This window comes from Psammomys obesus, unplaced genomic scaffold (assembly GCF_907164565.1).
Source record: "Psammomys obesus unplaced genomic scaffold, mPsaObe1.curated_primary_1811, whole genome shotgun sequence".
In the NCBI taxonomy this organism is placed as follows: Eukaryota; Metazoa; Chordata; class Mammalia; order Rodentia; family Muridae; genus Psammomys; species Psammomys obesus.
The window spans coordinates 6,032,421-6,053,641 of NW_026596039.1; the positions used below are offsets into that span (position 1 = coordinate 6,032,421).

Genomic DNA, 21,221 nt, shown 5'->3' on the forward strand with positions numbered 1-21,221 from the left:
GAACTGTGTTGGTAGAAATGTAATAGGTCTTTGACGTTTAGTACCTCATGACACTGAACCTGGTCTCTCTAGCCTTCAGCTACATCATGCAACAGATGGCTATAATAGTGGCTGTCATTTTCTTTACCCCATTGATTGATGGGGCTCTGTTATTATCATGAGATGTACTTGGTTCTTCGTTTAAATAAATGCAGTTTTAAAACAAAATTAAAAGGGAGGCAGAAGGAGAAGAGGCTGTGGAACACAGCATTCCCAGCCCGGTAGGAAAGCGTGGAGGAACATTAAGCCTTCCCTAAAATCTGAACGCTGCCGTGCCGCCTTTTCCCGTGACGTGACCCTCTGTCTCAGTCCTTCCAGCGGCCCGGATCTGTCACATTCCAGTCCACTTCTTTCCTTGCGCCTTCCGGCTCCAGACGGGCGTGCTTTTGCTCCACGTGGTTCTCTGTATATACCGGTTGCCTGGGAGACCCACGCCGGGCGGGGCTCTACTGACGCAACAATAGGAACAAGCCAATAGCGGTGACGTATCCCAGTGACGCAAACGCGGGGTGTGGCCTTATCGGCCCGGGCGCGATGAGGCGGCTGCCCGCTGGGTGGCGCCGATTTCCCGGAGAGGTCCTTTCTGGGCCCCCGGCGGAGGTGGGGGAGAGGCGGGCAGGCACCGAGCGAGGCCAGGGAGCCCTCTGCGTCAGCCACTGCTCGCTGCGCCGCGCCAGTACCAGCCAGGACTCATCCGCAGCTCCATGCTCGTGCCCGGTTCGACTCGTCCATCCTCCGAGAAGAGGCAGGTACGTGCCACCTGTCGCAGATCGGGGAAGGGAAAAGCCAGGGTCGGTGCCAGCCTTGGAGGCTCGGAAAGTAGGGTGTCAAGGACAGCCTGGGCAGTCTGGACATGAGAAATGTAGGGCGAAGGCCAGCTGTGGGGGGGAACTCCAGTTGTGGTGCCAGTGTGTGAGAGGGGCTGCCAGCTGACAGTTCAGGGTGCCAGGAAGAGCCATCTGTGCGCTGATCAATGTGTTCTGAGGAAACACTGTAACCGCGGGTACACTCTCCGCTCCCCGCGTGGTGTGTGGCCTGAGAATGACGCCTGGACCCTGACACCCCTCTCCCCACGTGTGCGTGCAACTACCTCCTTCCCTGCTGTTACACCTCCTGGGGGTGTCTCTGATCAGTTTTCCAAAGCGGGGGGTGGGGGCGAAGAGGGCTTAGGGGGAAGCCTTCAGTTAAACGGAAGGGAAAAAAATTTTCCACCAATCCCAAATCAGAAAGAGGCAACTTTGAAATTCTCACCAATCCCAAAGCAAAAGCAGCCTTGCTGTGTTCCCTGACATGCAGTTTCAAGGGGCGTCCTGGACAACCGATCCTAGCTCTTCTGAGGAGCCAGAACTCCTAGCTCTTGACCCCAGAGCCTCTGAGAATGAGGTTGAGTTGAAGATCTCTGAAGGGACTTCCTGTCTCCCCAAACACAGGTACACACACACACACACACACACACACACACACACACACACACACAAAACAACAGGCATGGAAACTGGCGGATGGGCTGGGGTGGGGGTATCCCCTACTCTTTGATTCTGTAGATGCATGCCACTCTGGAATGAGGATTGGAATGAGGGCGTCCTCTAAAGTGCATCATAGGACCCAGTCTGAGTCAGTACCCCGTGCTGAGACAGGGTGGAGGCACTAGCCCTGGGGCCTTCCAGTCTCCAGGGAGAGACGAAGACTCATCTTGGGAGCAGACAGGTGCACCAAGGCCAGAGAGGCCCTCCTCTAATGACCCTGTCCAGCCTGACTTTGCTGCCCGGGAACCCTGAGCCCTCCAACAGGTACACTGGAACGGCCCCTCGGGTGCCAAGCACTACTCCTGGCAGCACTGAGAAGCCGCAACTTGCTATTTTTTTCTGAGCAAAGGGGAAAGGAGCCCAAGAAGGTTTGCCCTGTCGGCTTGGGAAGGTGGCAAGATTTGTCTACCCTTTCCATTTTGGGGATGTGGACCAGTTTCAGAAAACCACACGGCTAGTCTCTGGCATCAGCAATCCCTGGAGGGGCAGCCTGAGGCCTTTTCTTCTAGGGAGGGTCACCTTCTAGGAAAAGGTTGCCCGCTGCTACTGACAGCAATGATTAGAAAAGTGAAAACAGTCAGTAGGATTGTCATTTATTGAATTCTTGCCACGTGCGAGGAAACTTAAAACTATTATTTTATCCTCATCACTGTGAGGCATACCATAATCACAACTGTTATTATTGCTCATGTTTTTGTTTGTTTGGTTGGTTGGTTGGTTGGTTGGCTGGTTGGTTGGTTTTAATTTTTCAAGACAGAGTTTCAGTTTCTCTGTGTAGCCCTGGCTGTCTGCTTCATAGACCAGGCTGACCCTGAATTCAGAGATCCACCTGCCTCTTTCTCCCAAGTGCTGGGATTAAAGACGGGTGCCACCATGCTGAGTTTGTAATATGTTTTACAAACTACATAGCTAAGATACTTAAGCACCCTCAAAAGCTATCTTGGATCCAATAAGGGGAAGAATAGGAATTCAGGCCTACACCTAGAAGGCCACCATAAAAAAGAAAGAAAAAAAAAAAGATTGAACTAAACCTGAGTGCTGAGGGCTCTCTCTGTCCTGGGGGGTAGCTCTTCCCTATCTCAAAATTCCAGCAGTTGGACTAGCTAGCAGTTTGGCCTCTTCCTGTACGCTCACTCTGTGACTGACAGCTCTACAGAATCCACCTTCTCCATGTTTGAGACTCAAATTCAGCCCCAGCCCTCTATGCTATTCCCCCTTGATCATTCCCGTTGTTTTATTTCCATATACCCCCTCCAGGATCCTGGCTAGTTCTCGGCTACCCCCGGCCGCTGGGCATCAGGTGGAAGGTGGGCTTGTCACTGCCCCTTTAATTCTCCTGGGGCTTGGAATGCAAGTGAGTTGCCATCTCTGCGAGGTCAGATAAGATACTATATATATCTAGCTAGCGTAACCTGAGCTCCGGATTACCCAGCCCCAGTCAGACTCCAGCTTCTGGACTCTACACTGCGGTCCCTTCCCTGCTGGGAAAGAAGCCCCCAGGTCCCTTTCAGTACCCTCCGTACACAGGTCAGTAGCTCTCTCTTTGGTATCTGAGCTTCAGGGACTGTTGAGTGACCCAAGTAAGCCCTGAGTGAGTTTGGAGGAGCATTCCAGAGGCCGCCCACTGGGCCGGGTGAGTGATGTAACCAAGCCCAAGTGCTCATCAAGATATGGGGACAGAGGACAGCCGAAGCCTTAGAGAGGGAGAGAGACAGGACTCCCTCCAGAGCAGGGGGCACTAGGAGGGTACTTGAGTATAGCAGGTGGGAAAGAGAATTGAAAGGTATCTCTGTTTCCAGAAAGCCTGTTTCTTTGCCTTTTCTTAAAGCTATCCATCCTTCCCAACCCCAAATCAAAAAAAAAAAAAAAAAAAAAAAACAACACCCTATACTGATACCTCTTGGGCCCACCCACTTCTTCTCCACAAGTCAGGAGCTTGTCTTAATCTCTTTACTCTCTGATCTCTTCACCTTACCTCCTCATGTCCCCCCCCCTCCCCAAGTTTTGGGTGCTTCCTAAGAGCAAGAGAAATAGAGACTGGTACAAATCCTTTGTTCAATTCCCCCAAAGGTGAGGGGATTCTGTGAAAGAGTGGGTGGGTTTCCGTGAACCAGCCTCAGAGAGCGGTGCTGACAACAGGTCAAGGGGGTCAGGCTGGGGCCTCGAGGGGCCTAAGAGGAGCCGATAGTATAACACATAAAATGTACGCCATCCCCATCCTCTGGCCATTTTTCCTACATCTGCCAGGGTGGACACTTATGGTCAGAGAGTGTAGCGAGGATCCAGGAAGCCAAGAGGAAGGGTCATAGGTATGACAGGGCCCTCTCTCACCTCTCTTACTCCTCAGGTCAGCACATTCTGATGAGGTTAGCAAGCAGCTTTGGGAAGCTCTGAGGTCACCATTGTGGAGGTTCCCAAGCACCTTGTGAGACCAACTGGGACTCCCCGCTGACCCGCCCTGAACATCTGGACAGGAGGAAAAAGGGACTTAGTGCTCTTTGGGGTGTGTCCATGAAGTGTGTCTAGTGGGGTGTGGAAGGAAAGTCCAGGCAAAGCTACAGATGTGGATATGCCTTTGCTCAGAAAGGTGAGCACATCTGGAATCTGCTGAGATGTGAGGCATCACCCTTCCTCTGCCTCCAGGGCCAGGAGTGCCTGGGATTCTTGAGGCTTAAGCCCCTCCCCTAGCTGGGCTGGTTGGGGAGCCCTTCACGTGAGCTACAGGAAATGACAGTGGCTGATGACAGTGACTTGATGCCAGGAGGTAGGCTGCCACGGGGAACAGGGCTCGTTTCAACCCCTGACTCGCCTAGTGTGGATACCATGGGGAGTGGGCTAAGCAGCAGCCTGGAGAAGGAGGCTCAGGGACATATCCGAAATCAAGTTGAAGCCCAGGAGCCTGTGCCAGGGCAGATGCCAGTACCAGGGAACACATGGAGCTTGGCACAGCAGATGAAATAGAGGCCTCTCTCTCCATCTCGCGGCTGATCAGTATTGTGCTGCAGCTCAGGTTGCACCAGGCTTCACTTTCATTCAGCTACAGTGGAAAATCCAGGGGCTTCTCCTGCAAGGAGTCATCTCTCCTGGCTGGATTCCTGGACATCTGCGTCCTGGAGGGGTCCTCACTCGACTCCACAGGCCTACCATCCTGCTCCAGGGACTTGAGCGTGACTGTAGTGGACAGAGCACAGGCCCCACCCAGCTCCAACCCTACAGCAGCCTGCCTTAGGGAGGTGATCCACATTACTCGAAGAAGGAATTTCTCCCTTAATCTGCAGGTAGACCTGTCAATAGCATCCACTGCTTAAAGCTGCTGGGAGGAATGAGGCACTTAGCCCAAGTCAGTGTGGTTTTAAAGGTTAAGACCCGTTAAGACCAGAAAGAACTTCATTTGAAAGTTTCACTATTAGGTGGGTGTGGTGGCTCATACTTATAATCCCAGCACTTGGGGCATGAGGCAAGATAGAAAGTTTGGGGCCAGCCTAGGCTATAAAGTAAGACTTGTCAATAAATAAATAAATAAATAAATAAATAAATAAATAAATAAATAAATAAATAAAACCACTATTTAACTTTCTTGTGCATTTAGAAATATGGATGTCCTTTTCGTTTTAATTTAATGCAAACAATATAACCTTGGCAATTGTGTTTGTAAGCCTGAGTTTACGTATCTGAAAAAGTTCAAGCTTGTATCTGCTCTGAGACTTTCAGGGCTCTATGTTTGAGCCAGAAAAGCTAGGGAGGGTCAGATGTACATGGTATGAGGCTGCCTGGCAGTTAAAGACAGAAGCTGCATTTAAGGTCCTTGGTGAGTCTGGTGTCTGGTCTATGGGAGTGTGGGAAACTGCCAGCATGCCACATTCAGGGGTAAACTTTGCAAAAATGATGGAAAGTCTCAGAGAGGAAGGGAGGTATCAAAAACATCTCCGTAAAAATGGCATGAGGAAGGAGCATGGGTAGGGACTACCAGCGCCGGTTGTCCAAGGTGGCAGGCACCCTGGAGAGGCCCAGCCAGGAGCCACATGCCTGAACTTGCCAGTTCTGGATAAACAATGAAAGGAGCCAGGCAGCAGGGGCCCCACACTGGACAGGGAGGAGTATGGGGGATCCCAGCCAATAGGCCGGCCTCCCACTGCCCCATGAAAGAGCCATTCAGTCCCAGTCGTTCCTGTGGCAACAGGGAGACTCGAAGCCATGTGAGTGCTGCCCTTCCTGTCCCTGTCTTGGGAAGCAAGGCCACAGCCAGATTCCCCAACCGAGGCTCTCGCCTGACCGTGGTGCATTCAGTAGCCTCCAGGGACAGCAGGACCAGGTAACACCAAGAGAGAACATCTTAAACTGTCTCCTCACCTACAAGGTGCTGGGACTTTTCTCCAGGAAGGGTAGGGTTTAGTGGAGGGGAGAGATATGTGCCAGGTTTCAGCTCCAAAAAGGAACCTTCTCCTAGCCCTGGGATCTGTGAGGCAGACATAAGTGCTGCCAGTTTCCAGGGGCTGGGATGGAGTAGCTGGTGGTACTGAGGGGAGCAGAGAGGCTGCCAGATTGGAGCAGACAAGAGAGCTGGGATTGGGGACCCCTCCCCAGGGTTCTATGAGCTACAAGATGGGACTCCCAGCCCAGGATTTAACAGCACCGACGCTGTCTGTCCCTGTTGCTGTATCTTGTTTGGCCTGGGCACTTGTGCGTCATCCTCCGGGCTAAGAGAGGTCACAGGCTTGAGGCAGTGCCCACAGAATACCGATTCACCAAGAGCCTCAGTCTGGGAGAAGGGAGGGAGAGCCGTGGGGAGGAGCCATGAGCTCATACCCTGAGGGTAGGGGCCCATCTGATTGGCTACCGGGTGTCCCTTAGCCCAGCTCTGGAGATCTGGAGTCTCTTTGACTTTGAATTATTGATGGAGTTCTCCAAAGTGAAACAGAGCAGGGCAGGGCCCCTGCCCCCACTCCTAGGCCTCTGTTTGTTTCCCCACAGTGATTTCCCTCTGTTGCTACTTCAGATCCTCTCCCACTTACTATTTCCCAGAGCTGAGTTGAAGTTGCAGCAGACAAGGACACATAATAGACAAGGAAGTATATACACAGAGTATTGGGGTCCCCTGGGCCAGGCAAGAAAATGGACAGCCTTTTTGGTTGCCAGCCAGGACTGAAAATTACTGGAGGTCTCTGGCACAGTTAAGGAACGCTGTCCTGTGGCCACCCACTCGCCTTCTATCTCTGCTTCTTTCCCAAGCCTTGAGTGGCTTGAGTTTCTGCAACCTTCATGCCAAGCTCTCAGCATTTGGGGCTTGGCATGAACTCCTCTCTGCCCTAGTGAGCTGGGCTGCTGGCCTAGGCAAGCTGTGGGCTGCTTAAGACAGTGTCTGCTGAATGGCTAGATGTCTACTCACTGGCCACTTAACTCACCAGGGGATGGCAAGGGGAAGCCTGGCGCCCAGGCTGAGGTTAAGCCAGCCCGGCCAGGAGATGGGCAGCCCTGCCATTATTATAGACTACAAAGGGAGGAGCCGGGCTGCCTGGCTGGGCTAGCTAGGAGAGGAGATAATAGCCAGTCATTGTTAAGCGCTTTCACGTGTTATTATCTCACTTATTCTCCACAACAACCCTGAGAGATAGGAACCCTGATAATTAGTATGTGAGGAAATGGGGGAGGGGGCTGAAAGAGGTTAAGTAACTAATATAATTTTGCTCAGCCTGTCGCAGCAGGAGTCAAAACCAACCCTTGGGACGACCCACATTCAAACCCCCAAATTTGCATGGTGAAAAGAGAGAGCTGATTCCCACAAGTTGTCCTCTGACTTTCATAGATGTCATGAACGAACACACACACACACACACACACACACACACACACACACACACACACACGAGAGGGATTTTAAGAATCATATGCCACTCTGAGAGTCCTGGCTAGGTCTCTCTCCTCCTCACCACCCTAACCCCCTCCCCCCACCTAAGAGTCCCGGAAGAAAGCCTAACCCCCCCCCCCTTGCTTCTTTCTCCAAATCATCTTCCCCACGGTGGGGGCAATTCTAGGAGTCTCCAGAACATCCTAACCCTGATGAGGAATGGTAAAAGCAAGGCTGAGGGGAAAGGGTGCTGGGCCACGACCTGAGTTCCAACCCTGACTCTAGATAGCATGTGAATTTGGGTAAAGAAGCATCACTGCTCCTATCTGTTCAATAGAAAGGTTAAAAACAATTGCATGCCTCTAGGGCTATTCAGCCTCCACCTTCAATGATTAATCTGCAAAAATCTTGAAAGTCTGGGAATGTCTGCAGTACATGACCTTGACTCTATGGGGTGCCACAAGTCAAGTAACGCCAGGATCAGTTTAGCACCTACTTTGGTACGGAAACCTCCCAGGAGGCCATAGGTCCACTTAGATGACAAGGCCAAACTCAGGAAAGGGGATAGATAGGTTCTACCTCATCAGCATCCCCCTTGCTGTGTGAGCAAGCAGCAGGTGCCTGCGTCCAAGGAAGAACACAAAGGTAGGTCTGCAGACCAGAGTCCAGCCCTTCTGCCGGACACTCCCTCAACACCTCCCTAGCTCAACTTCCCCTCCTGAGGCCCCGTTTTCCTCACGGTCTTCATGACATTTCCAGGGGAAGGAATCTGATACCTGAAGTAGTACTGCTTGCCAAAGGTAGAGAAGCAGTTAGGACTCAAAATGCTCAAAATTGTCCCCAGTCTGTGACACTGAGGGTGGTGGGCCCCCGCCAGCTCTGAAGCTTCTGCTAAGACTTACAAGAAGACCCACATGGTATTCAGCTGGAGTCTCTGACACAGGTGGCTGGAGAACTGGAGGGGCTGGGCCTCTTGCTGATTCTTCCTGTGTGTGTGTGGCAGGGGCAGGGGGAGGGGTACACACAAGCCATGTACTTACCTGTTTGAGTGTGTGTTGAAGCTAGCCTGCCTCTGGTAAACAGGCCCTAAGTGGCCCCTGTTGGGCTCTAAGGCCCTGGGTCACCTGCCATAAAGAGCCAGCCCAGAGCGGGCCTGGTACCTCACAGGACGCTTTGACAACTGCAGAGCGGGCCTGGTACCTCGCAGGGCCCTTTGACAACTGCTCTCTTTGTCTTTCAGCCCATGAGGCTCCCAGTACCCACTGAGTGCCACCCTGAAGGATGTCCCAGCTCTCCTCCACCCTGAAGCGCTATACAGAATCGTCCCGCTACACAGATGCCCCTTATGCCAAATCAGGCTATGGCACCTACACCCCCTCCTCCTATGGGGCCAACCTGGCTGCCTCCTTCCTGGAGAAGGAAAAACTTGGTTTCAAGCCTGTCTCCCCCACCAACTTCCTCCCAAGGCCCCGCACCTATGGCCCCTCCTCCATCCTGGACTATGACAGGGGCCGCCCCATGCTGAGACCTGACATCATTGGGGGTAGTAAGCGGTCTGAGAGCCAGACCCGTGGTAATGAAAGGCCTTCAGGCAGTGGACTCAACGGAGGCAGTGGATTCCCTTATGGAGTGACCAGCAACTCCCTCAGCTACCTGACCATGAATGCCCGAGACCAGGGGTCAACCCTGAACCAGAAGAAATCGAACAGCCAATCAGATCTGGCCCGGGATTTCTCCAGCCTCCGGACGTCAGATAGCTACAGGACCTCAGACGGCTACCGGACCTCAGAAGGCTACCGGATAGATCCCGGGAACCTGGGCCGCAGCCCCATGCTGGCCCGCACACGGAAGGAGCTCTGTGCCCTGCAGGGCCTCTACCAAGCAGCCAGCCGCTCTGAGTACCTGACAGACTACCTGGAGAACTATGGTCGCAAGGGCAGTGCCCCACAGGTGCTCATGCAAGCCCCTCCCTCCCGAGTCCCTGAAGTCCTCAGTCCTACCTACCGACCAAGTGGCCGCTACACACTGTGGGAGAAGAGCAAGGGCCAGGCCTCTGGGCCCAGCCGCTCCAGTTCTCCAGGGCGAGATACCATGGTGAGTTTACTCTTGGGGATTTGGTGATGGGCTGGGGAGACAGCCCACATTAGAAAGAGCCAGGCTAGGAACCTAACTGATGGTTGATGGCAGCACTAATGAACACAAGCAGTGGGGCTTGTCCCGTGGCTGGTGGCCCCAGGGCCCAGAGCTGAGGGTAAGGGCTGACCCATTCCCCAAAGACCTGCACACTTAGGGGAATGGTCCAAAGATGCTCTAGAATGTCCAGACACCCTTATCTTTGCAATGTTCTTCTAACCCTGTGCTTTCCCAACCAAAGTGTTAGGGTCCCCTTTTAGGCTCTGCTTCTTTCAGGGCCGGACGCCAGAGTGGTAATGACCACCATGCTCCCTGTGCAAAGAGAGCCATCCTCCCACTCCATCCCTGCTCTGGATGTTTCTCCTCCTGTCCTGGCATGAGATAGCAGGCGTAGGAGGACCCTTCCCCTGATGCTGGCAGGCTCAGAACCCAGGGCATCTGGATAGTAGGATTTGTATCTTTGCAGAAAATAGCGTATTTTGTCTAGGGATAGATGATCTAATACCGCAGTGCTCCAGCCTGCCTGGACTGGAATGAGGGGAGAGGCTTTGCTGGAGATAGACCAAGGATTGGCATGGTCTTCCTTACATCCAGTCCCTGAACACACCTCCCAGCGGCAGGGACTACAATCTGCCTTTCCTGTAGTTATTGGTGCGTCCATTAGGTGGCGCGCTCTCAGAGCTTTAAAATGATCCAATCTCTACCTCCCTGCCCCAGTGCCTCTGGCAACTCTGAGCTCAGCTGACCTGCTGATTGCATGGATGGATGGATGGATGGATGGATGGATGGATGGATGGATGGATGGATGGATGGATGGATGGATGGATTGGAGGGGGTGCCGGGGGAGGAGAGGGGTGGGTGGGTGGATGGATGGGTGAGTGGATGGATGGGTGAGTGGATAAATGGGCCGAAGAACACATAGGTGGGCAAGCATATTGGCAAGAGGACTGGCTGCTGTGTTCTCTGCTTCCTTATGTACCCCTCCTCATATGCCCTTTGTAAAGGAGCGCTATGCCGTAGCAGGAAATAGTGCTTTAGAGGGCTTGTTCAGGACCAGGAGCCACAGTTGGGTAATAGACTAAGGCGTATCCTGACGAAAGACTTTGGAACAACTTTGATAGTATTACTTAGTGTTTTGACCTCGCCGGGGCACCTGGGAAGTAGCATGAGATGCAAAAGCTATGTCTCCCAGGACATTCAGACCCTAGCAGTCAGGGTTGGCTACAGGCATGAGATGGGGTAGGGTCCACTCAGAACATGTCTCTCTCTCCTCCTCTGAATTAGGGGTGAGGGGCAATGAAAATGCTCCTCTCGGTGGTCTGAGCCTCTGCTGACTCCTTTGTTCAGAAGAAAGGCACTTCTCGTATATGCATGCTTTTTTGTGGGGTCTGTAGGCAGCCGGCATCAGAATCACCTGTGGGCTTAACAGTGAGTTCACCAGGCCCTCGGGAGCAAACACTCTCGGGACAGTACCTTAAAATCTGCCCATCACACGTTCTTTGGATTGTCTAAACACGCCGAGGCTGAAGCCTTCTTGGCCAAAGGCTACACTACAGACCCCCATCATCTACTGCCCTGCCCTGGATCCAATGGCAATCTGTCATCTTGCCCACAGCCTACACACGACTCATCCTGGATTCTGCTTCCCCTTTCCCACCGCTTCTCCTGGGGACACCTGGCCCTACCTTACTCCAGGGCCAGAGAGAATTGTTTTCAGAAAGGACCTTAAAGGGCAGCACATGCCGTGAGCAAACTCAATCACTGGCACCACCATCCCTCCCACCTAGAAGCAAGGCATATCACTGTCAGGTGGTCAAGAATGCCCTAAGTCTGAGCTAGCATTTCATCCTGAGTCCCACTAGGTACAATACCACCCACCAGGGAGAGGTCTCCCCAGCCTAAGACCTCTACACAACCTCAGCCCTCCTGTGCTCAGTCCTAGGGGCTGATTGTATCCTAAGGAAGTGAGAGTGACTGTTTTGGTGCCTTGAAATCTGCCCCATCACAAGCACTTCAGTAATCTCTGTTCTCCAGGGACGGCTTCTTTCTAGAACAAAGTGTGGCTTCTTTTCACAGTTTTCTGCTTTCTAGCGCTGTCCTCTGCACCTAGCACTGAGTTCTCTGCACCTCACACCTGGTTTTCTCAGGCAGTTTCCTTAACCTCTAAACTTGTTTGCTCTTCTGTATAATGAAAGCGCTCATAGTTTCTACTTCATAAATTACCGTGAAAGAGCCTGACACATAGTAGGGTCTCAGTAAAGGTCAGTGGTCTTTGCACCTGACCAGGTGCTTTAGGAGACAAGAAGTGTTCAGCCTGCCTTCAGTTCACTTCGGGAAATCCACTCTAGCGTGATTTACAGTAGGAGGCAGGCCTGAGTGTTTGTGTCGTTAGCCGTAGGAAAAGAGGTCATCTGAGGCTGAGGCAGGATGTCCATGACCTCTGAGAGGCACGGTCTGACCTTTTAACCTTGGATAGCTATCAGCTCAGATGTATTTCCTCCTCTATAAAAGTGAGCAATGGCACCTGCCCTGCCCACTTCACAGGGCTGCCACAGGCTCAAAGCAAACAATGAATGCGGAGGCATCTCAAGCCAGTAAAACAGTAACGGCCGACCTGAACTTGGACCTTCACAAGCTCCACTAAGCATAAGTGAAGGACTGGCGGGGGGAGGAACGTAGGCACCACCAACATGCCGGTGGCTGAGGGTACAGCTTAGCCCTGGGACTCTGAGGGTCTCCCCCGAGGCTCCGCTTTCACCAAAAATGCAGGAGGATGAGCCAGGAGCCATCAAGGTGTTTCACTATCCCAGCGAGGAGTGCAAGCCAGCCCAGGTGGCTCAGCCCTGCAGAAAGCCTAGAAGCCAGAGGGTGCCAACCTAGTCGATTCCCCCTCCGCCCCACCTCCTCTGTTCCCCAGGGCCTATGGAAGGACAAGCTGTTCCCACTGAGCACTGCCAGGCTTGTGCTTTAACCCTACAATCCCTCCTAATCCTCCTATGATCCACCCCCCAGCTGCTCCCTGGCCAGCCCTGGCAAGCTGCCTGCTGGCCTCAGGCCTTGTGTTCACCCCTCCCAGGCCTTACCTCCTCTCCCTAAGGAAAGCCAGGGATTGGCCCAGGGCCCTTCCAAGCACAGTCAGCAGGCTAGATACCTGCCTCCTCCACACAGAGGCAGGGACTGAGGCCCAGGTCTGGCCCAGGCTGTTCTCTGGCATACACAATCTTATGTATCCTTCCCCTCTGCTCAGGGAAACTGTTTCTAGAAGTGATGGAATCCCAGGCTCTGGGTCCTGTTTGCCATTGGGGTTGCTGACTCATCTTCTGAAGCCTTGGGTTCCAGCTGTTCAGTGACAGGGAGATTACATAAAGCAGGGTCATGTGATCCACCTCTCGGGTGGGACTCTGGACTTGAATGGTGCCCCGAGGTGAGAACAAGTGGAGGGTGGCAGTGACTGCCTGACAGAAAGTGGACCTTCCTTTCCTGACCCCTGCCTTCCCACCCTGTTAACTCAGCTGCACTGGTCTGTACCTCTGCTGTCTCGTTTGTCCAGCTAGGCCACCTGAGAACCTTGCCCACCCCACCCCAGCCAAACTTCCCGTGGGCTTCAGTCTGTGCTAAGGTTACTCAGAGGAGACTTTAAGTGAGAGTCCTCATGGCCAGGACAAGTCCTAGCTACTGAGGAGGAAGGGCAGCGGGTCTGGGTGTGACTGTTAGAATCAGTGTAGTGCTCATCCCATGAAGCATTTCTCATTTGATGTTCGGAACCCTTCATCCATCCTGTCTCCCCATCAACTACCCCTACACACACATCCCCACATACATACTCCAGGACGTCACCGTAAGTTAATACAGTGCTGGGGTGGGGCAAAGCAACACAAGTTAATCCGAGCCTAGCAAAATGTTCCCTGCCCCTGGGGGACCCGCTCCACTGACCATATCAGAAACAAACATATTCAGAGCTCAGAGCTGCACACGTGGTCCCTTGTCCCCCCTTACCTCAATGGATACATAAAACTACCACCCGAGACAGAGCTATAAGCAAGAGAAGGAAGTGTGTATGGGCTTCTAGCTGGTTCAGGCCAGATTTCCTGGGACCTGAAGGAGCAAAGAACATTTGACCTGTGGGGGTTTAATTCCTACAAGGAAGTGGGGTTTCCTACAGCTGATGGGAAGAGTAAACTGTAAACTAACCCTCCTCCCCAAAGTACACTGTGGGCTAGAAGCCCACAACACCCTCCCCAAAACTCAGAGTCTCTGCCTTTTCCGTCAGTCATGCCAGCAATCTGTTTCTGTGACAACAACACACTGACTAGTATGCAGGCCACTGGCCTCGAAACATCTTCCTGAGCCTGAGCACAAAGCTGCCCACTGGGATCTCAGAGCAGCAGGACGGTTTCAGCCCCTGCCCTTGCAGAGCTAACCCCGAGGGAGGTAAAGAAAATGCCCTCTCCTAGGGCACAGGCAGCCTCAGAAAAAGGGTGGCCTTGGGCTGCAGGACTCAGCCTAGCCCACATGGCTCTGGAGATTTCAGACTCAGGAGCCACGGAGCCTCAGCAAGATTCAGACCCCACAGGGCTATTACTAGCTCCTTTTTATCCAGCTCACTTCAGGAAATGGCCCTGAAGAGAAAGGGTCTCACAGGAATTTGGCTAGCTGAGAAAAGAAGCCATAGATCTCTGTTGGCTGCATTTGGCAGCAGTCAGACCTGCCGGACAAAACTGGACGCTGTGTGAATCTGTTTCCCTCACCCTAGATTTCTCAAAATACTCCCATGCAACAGCTCTCCCCATCTGTCCCTCCCTGCTACCAGAAACACCCACACCTCCCCGGCAACCTCCTGCATCCCAGAAGAGAGGGAGAGCATGCTGGCACAATGCCAAGGTGGGAGTGCACATGCAATTAAGTCTAAGTCACTGGCACAGAAGCCAGGCTACACTGGGTGAGCACTCTTGGACAGCACCCTCCCCACAGCACACTTGCTTGGCATGTAAAACCGGACACACCCCTTCCCCTGGAGGATAGCTGCAGCTTGCAGGATTCCCAGCAGAGCTTGGTCTGGCCCTCTTTATTAAGAAAGACCTCATTAAGGAACCTCAAACCCTGCCCTAGAGGAGGTTCCAGAGTGCTGGAGCAACCAAGACAAGCCACACAGCATCCGAGACCATTTGCAAATTTTACAGTTATAAAACAAGGTTAAACATATATTCAGATAAACTAACAGCATGCAAACTGAGGGAATGAAGTAATGGGTATTTAGGACTGAGTGGAATTAATTAGGGAAGGCTTCATAGAAGGCTCAAGGTTGCTGTTTTGCTTGTGGTAGTTCCGGGGTTCAAGTTCAAGGTGTAATACTACCACTGGAGTTGTGTCTCCCCCAAACCCAAGCATTTTTAGGGTCCAAGGGATCAAGCCCAGAGGCTTCCATCTGCTCGGGGAACTGGCCTGCATGTTTTGTAAGACAAGGTCTTATTCTGTAACACATCCTGGCTTCAAATTTATAATCTTCCTGCTGCTGCCTTGCAAGTGCTAACCACCACACCAGGTTTTGAGTAGAATTTCCAAGTAGGCAGAGAAAAGAAGGAACATCCTAGAATTTCTTAGTATTTGTTAAAAGTGTGAGTTTGGTTGTAAGACAAGTCTAGGTTCAGGCCCTACATATTGATTAGCTTTGCAGTCCCAGCAGAACACTGACCCCTCTGGGCCGTAGGTCCTTCACCTATAATTGAGAAGTTAACACTTCCTGCTGTGATTATGGAAATTAACATAGCCTAGTAGATAGCCATATAGGTAAGGATGCCCTTGAACTTCTCATCTTGTGGGATTACATATATGTAAGTTTTTGCAGTGCTGAGGATTGGATCTAGGGCTTTGTGCATGCTAGGCAAACACTCTAGCAACCGCACTGCATCCCAGCGGGAGTGTTTTTATTCCATTCGTTTATTGTGTGTGGGCATACCCTTGCCTCAGTACGAGGGTGGAAGGCAGAGCATAACTTGCCAAATCCGTTTCTTTCCTTCCACTGCATGGAACCTAGAGTTCAGACTCGGGCTGATAGGCTTGGTAGTCATCACCTATACCAGATGAGCCATCCTACCAGCCCTCAAGTGTTTTGTTCTGTTTTGTTTTAAAGATTTATTTATTATGTATACAATGTTCTATCTGCATGTACACCTGCATGCCAGAAGAGGACACCAGATCTCATTATAGATGGTTGGGAACCGCCATGTGGTTGCTGGGAATTGAACTCAGGATCTCTGGAAGAGCAGCCAGTGGTCTTAATCTCTGAGCCATCTCTCCAGCCCAATTGGGTTTTTTTTTATGTTTTCTGTCTACATATATAATTATAATAATGGATTCATTACGATGTTCTCATACATGCATCTAATGTGTTTTGATAATCCCGCTCACTCCCCCATCACCCTCTCATCACCCCACTTCTGCTGACGCTCTTCTTCTTTCTACTCTGCCCCAGTTATGGTGACCCGATGAGTTTCCTTGGAGCTGCTTACAGGAACATAAATAAGAGGTTATTTACAGGAATGAGCACCATCGGTGGCTACACTGCTGGAGAAATGTTAAGACAAGGTCTTGCTATGTGCAGCCCAAGCTGGTCTCAAGCTGGGAATGCTCCTGCCTCAGCCTTCTGAGTGCTAGGATTATGGGAGCACCATGCTCAGCTAGTTCTGGCCTTTTCTTTTTCTTTACTTTTGTTGTTGTTGTTGTGCTGTTGTTGGTTGGTTGGTTGGGTTTTTGGTTTATCAAGACAGAATTTCTCTGAGTAGCTCTGGATGTCCTGAAATTCTCTTTAGACCAGGGTGTCTTCAATTTCAGAGATCCACCTGCCTTTGCCTCCCGGGTGCTAGGATTAAAGGTGTGTGCCGGCATGCCATCACCACCACCTGCCTTCTTCTGTTTCTTAAAAAAAGAAAGAAAAGAGAAAAAGAAATAACCCAAGCGTGGTGATGCTTGCCTTTAAATCCCTGCACTCAGGGGGCAGAGACAGGGGGATGAGGCTACATAGCAAGCCCCTGGCCACTCAGGGCTACATAATTAGACCCTGTCTTAAAATAAAATTATTGTATTTATTTACTTTGTGTAGGGGTCAGAGGACAACTTGTGTGAACAGGGTTTCCTGTTTTACCATGTCAGTAGTCCTGGCGATCAAACTCAGGTAGTCAATCTTGGAAGGAAGTGCGTTTGCCCACTGGTCCGTCTGTCCATCTCTGGTCCTGTTAAGAGCAGAACAGGAGCAAGGTAATTGGTGGCAGGGATCAGAGAAACACGAGGGTGGTGATAATGGAAAGAGGCTACGGACAGACAGCTTTACAGCCTCCTGGACCACGTGCAAGATGCTCTAGTTATCTCACAGCTGTGAGCAAATGTGAGCCTTGATGCGCACAGTGTGGGACCTGCCCCCTGGAAAAGGGTGTAGCTGCAAAGACGGAAGCTTGAAGAAAAAAAAAAAAAAAAAAAACAAAAAAAGGCTGTTGTAGTGTGCGTCCAGGGTCCAGGTTGGGTCAAAGTCTGAAGATCATGCCTCCAGCCGTGACTGCCCTCAATGCCCAGTGGCTCCTGTTCCCTCCTCCTCCCGCCATCACTGTTGAGGACATGACCGCGAGAGAATGTCCGTGCTCCCCACCTATTTGCACCAAATTCCTATTTTGTGGGTAGCCTAAGGTACAGCCCACACATGCATCTCGAACGCAATCCCCACGCTGCTGTGGTCGTGTGCGCGGTACGCGTGCGCATGTGGGGATGAGCATGCCAGGAGGAACAGAAGCAGCCCACAGATGAGTAACAGCGCACACTGCTGCCTCTCTGAGTATTTTTAAACGCTAAAAATACTGGCTAAAAATAGCCTGCAAGCTCCCAACGAGATACTTTCTCCCGGCAGATTCCTGCGCTTCCCTGTTTAGGTGAGGGGACAGAGCATCAGAAACAAACCCCTCTCCCTAGACCCTTTGCCTTTAAGCATTGTCCACATGGGAGCCAGAGACCACCCCTCCACAAGACCACCCCCCCTCCGACAAAACCACCCCCCCACAAGACCATCCCCAACACACAAGACGAGCGCCATTCCTCCCATCCTCTTACAAAAAGTTAAATTTGAGATTCTGGAGAGATGGAATTGGGTAATTTGTTAGGAGGGTCCAGAAAATGTTCTTTTCCTGGAGCTAGAAGGGCCAGTGACCTATTGTACCTGATAAAAATGGGCGCCGCCTCTCTCGATAATGGGATAAGCTAGGGCTAGAGGAGTGGAGCTTCAGCCCCTGAGGCGGTGGGAAAGCTTTCCTAGGCAGGGTTCCTCAAACCCCTGCAGATCGCGAGAATGCTGGACGTCGCGAAGACCTAGGTTCCCTGCATGGCTGACGAAAAGTGTGTGCGCCAGTGCATTCTGCCCTGAAAAACAGTGAGCTGTCCCTGGGATTTCAAAAGGGTCCGCAACCCTCAAGCTCCCAATTGTCTTCTTTCCGGACGGAGGCGCTCCAGGTGGACGGACACTTGATCCTAAGGGGCCGTCTCCCAAAGACCCCAAAGATTTGTTTGTGGAGTCCCAACACCTAGGCCAGCCAGGGACAGCGCGCCCTCGCTTTGCCACTGTAGGGTTCCCGCCTCTCTGTGGCGGGAGGGGCGGAGGGGGCCGGAGAGGGGTGTCGAGGCTCTGGGCGGGCCCTGCGACCTCGCCGGCGTCCGCGTGCCGGCTACTGGGACGGGGCGGGGCGGAGGCGGGGTGGGGCGTGGTCCCGGGCCCGGCCCCGCCCCGGCGCTGACGTCGCAGGGCTGGAAGCTCCGCGGGTCAGCCAGTCTGCCGGAGCGCGAGCGCCGGGCCCGGTCGGTTGGCTGCGCGCGGTGGGGAGGTTGAGGCGGAGGAGAGCGCGCTGGGCCGCGCAGTAGCGGTTATTGCCCCGCGTCGCCGACGGGATCTTGTGGGATCTCCGCCGGCTTCGGTGTCCGGGTTGTGGCACGGCGCGGGGACGCCCCGTAACCCCTTGGCCAGCCGCTCCGGGTTTGGGGCATAGCCCACCGCCCGCTCCGCAGCATGCGTACCTCCTACACCGTGACCCTGCCCGAAGAGCCCCCCGCCGCCCCCTTTCCCGCCCTCGCCAAGGAGCTGCGGCCTCGCTCCCCTCTGTCCCCGTCCCTGCTGCTCTCTACCTTCGTGGGGCTTCTGCTCAACAAAGCCAAGGTACGCGGGCCCTTTTCTGGTACCTCCCACGCTGAAGGTCTGGGGTCCTGCTTGCTCCGGGGATCAACCCCAGCCCACCACGAATCTCTGAGCCCCGGGATGTTCCTTCCCAGCTCTCGTCCCTCTTTTCCAAGGGTCTCCTGGCAAGGGATGCCCCCTTCCCTAAGCTTCCCCTAGAGCCCCTCCCCTGTTGATATCCAAGCCCCTGAGGCCCACTGACCCTCCTCCCTGGATGACCCGGGCACCTGGTGGCCCCTGGCCGCTTAATTCCAGTCACCTATACCAGGTGCAGTCGAGAGTAACCTTGACTAGGGCTGGTGTGTGACTAGAGGGAGCAGGCAGCATGCTTGACTTGGGGTAGACTCCTCCAAGACCAAACTCCAACAAGGAAGGTGGATCAAAGGGGGTGCCTCCCCTTCTCTGTTCCCAAATGGGCTTTCTTCTAGGGGGTCAGTTGCCAAGGTGCTTTGACCCTGTGAAGGGCAGAGGTTGCAGACAGGTGAGAGAATGATCCCTTCTCTTCCTGGCCTTTTTCAATTGTCTGCAGTGGGTAGCGGATTCCTTGATTAAAGCAGCTCCCAGAGTAGTTCTGGGACTAAGGCTGGGCACTGTCCATTTGGGAAAGAGAAGGGGCCTGAGCTTGACAGGTCTTATGTAACAGGCACCAGCTCTCGTGTTGGCAGTGCGTGCCCTGCCCCGTGCCAGGGCTACACCGGGCTCCCTGCTTGCAGCCAGGACACATGGCTGACCCTCACCATGCAGATAAAGCAAGAATGTCCCTCAGCTGGGGTCTCCAGTGTGAAGTCACAATCTCAGCCCACCTTACTTACAGGCCCATCCCCAGATGCCAACCCTCATTACCCAGTGACAGGCTGTTTGAACCCCCGCTCCTGCCCTAGCAGAGGAGTGCTGTTTACTATGGAGGTGGCATCTCTCTCTAGAACAGTACTTGCCACTGAGTCAAAGCTAGGTTTGCTGATGGCTGAGTGTAAGGAGGCGCCGGGTCCAAACTTTCTCAACTCTGCGCACGGGTCCCAGGCAAACAGCCAGGATGGGTTCCTTGTGCTGTCATTGTGAGAGGCTGGCTGTACCTGGTTTCTGTCCCACCTTTTTGGTCCTAGCCTCTCTTTCCCTGCCAGCCTCGAGGTAGGATTGTTTGCCCTGTGAGAAAGGTCACTCCTGGGACATTTTGTTCCTCTCTGGAATGGAAAGTGCTGACTTTCCCTGGAGCTCCTGATTTCCTATTCATGGCTGAAGAATATCTGGCCTGGCCTAGAGCAGCCCTGCTCTCCCATCCACTCCCACCCCCAAGCCCCGCAACCCCCGCCTTCTGCACAGAGCACTAAAAACCTGGCCAGTGGGGTCAGGCATGGTGGTGAATGCCTATAATCTCATCCCTTGGGAGGTAGAGGCATCCGGCCCACATAGTGAATTTCAGGCTAACCAGAATTTCAGGCTATATAGTGAGACCCCGTGTCTAAGAAAGGAAAAAAGAAATTGCCAAGTGTTTTTGGAGTTTAGGAAATTTTAAGTGAAAACATGTCTCCCTACACACACACAAATGAGAGGGCTCTAATGGTGATTTAGGGGAGCCTCTCCCTTCTCCCTACCCTCAAGCCAATAGGAGCATTGGGGCCAGAATGCGCGTCCCACCTTCCAGCTGCCCAGTCAGACTAGAAACAGGAGTCCCTCTGTGGACTGGTGACTCCAGCCTCCCTTTCCCCGCCCTCACTAGTACTGGGAGATAAGTGCTTCAGCTGAGAGCCCGCCTTGGTGGATGTGGACATGGTCACCGGTGGTAGGATGCTTTCTGTCTCTCCAGCCTGTTTAGACCGATGTCGTCCCAGGCACAGGGGGTAAGGACTAGTGAAGAGCTACCGAAACCAGGTGTGAGTGGGCATCGTGTGTGGGCACACCTCAGTGGGTGCCTCCAAGTGGGCAGCATGAAGATTGCTGCCCTGCTTTCTTGCTGGGCTCTGGGGAAGAGGGAGTCTTTTACCACTCCATCCAAAGCCCCAATAACATCTTTGTCCCCAGGGACTGTCTCTAGGGGAGCCCGCTTACAGGGCCCACCACGGTTGTCAGGAAGGCAGAATGCACATTTTGCCACGACCAGGGGCTGAACCCAACATCTTTAACAAATACTGGTCAGGCCCTCTACCGCTGAACTATGACACCCAGTAGTGGGATTCACATTTTCTTTGGGGCCACATATGGTTCGCACTGCAGGCCAGGGTCATGGGGGACCCGACTTACTGCCAGCAAGCTTTTCTTCCAGCTGAAGGCTTAAGCCACATTCCTCTTCTCGGTATGCTTTCTCCTCTACCTGCTGGACTTGGAGCTGAAAACTGACCGGGGGAGGTCCTCTTACCGGTGGGATGGGCCTGACACTTCTTGAGAAAAGCCCTCCCTCGACCTGCCTCCTCCCCACCCCCCTTCAAGCTGACAGTCTCCTGGGCTTTGAGCCGCTGACGGCCTCATAGGCTGTCAG

General features: G+C 53.0%; 1 protein-coding gene across 3 annotated transcripts in view; it reads left to right on the forward strand.

Moving 5' to 3' along the window:
• The first annotated feature begins 627 nt into the window (after positions 1-627).
• Usp2 (ubiquitin specific peptidase 2) overlaps positions 628-21,221 on the forward strand; it is a 28,698-nt gene continuing 8,104 nt past the window's right edge. The window contains exons 1-2 of one of the 3 annotated variants that reach the window (XM_055622215.1): positions 628-788; positions 8,651-9,504. In XM_055622215.1, the coding sequence (XP_055478190.1) occupies positions 8,692-9,504 (813 nt within the window). In that variant the 5' untranslated portion in view covers positions 628-788; positions 8,651-8,691. Of the gene's footprint in view, positions 789-8,650; positions 9,505-18,368; positions 18,731-21,221 lie in introns of those variants that run through there. The other 2 variants (XM_055622216.1, XM_055622217.1) reach the window with 2 other exon arrangements.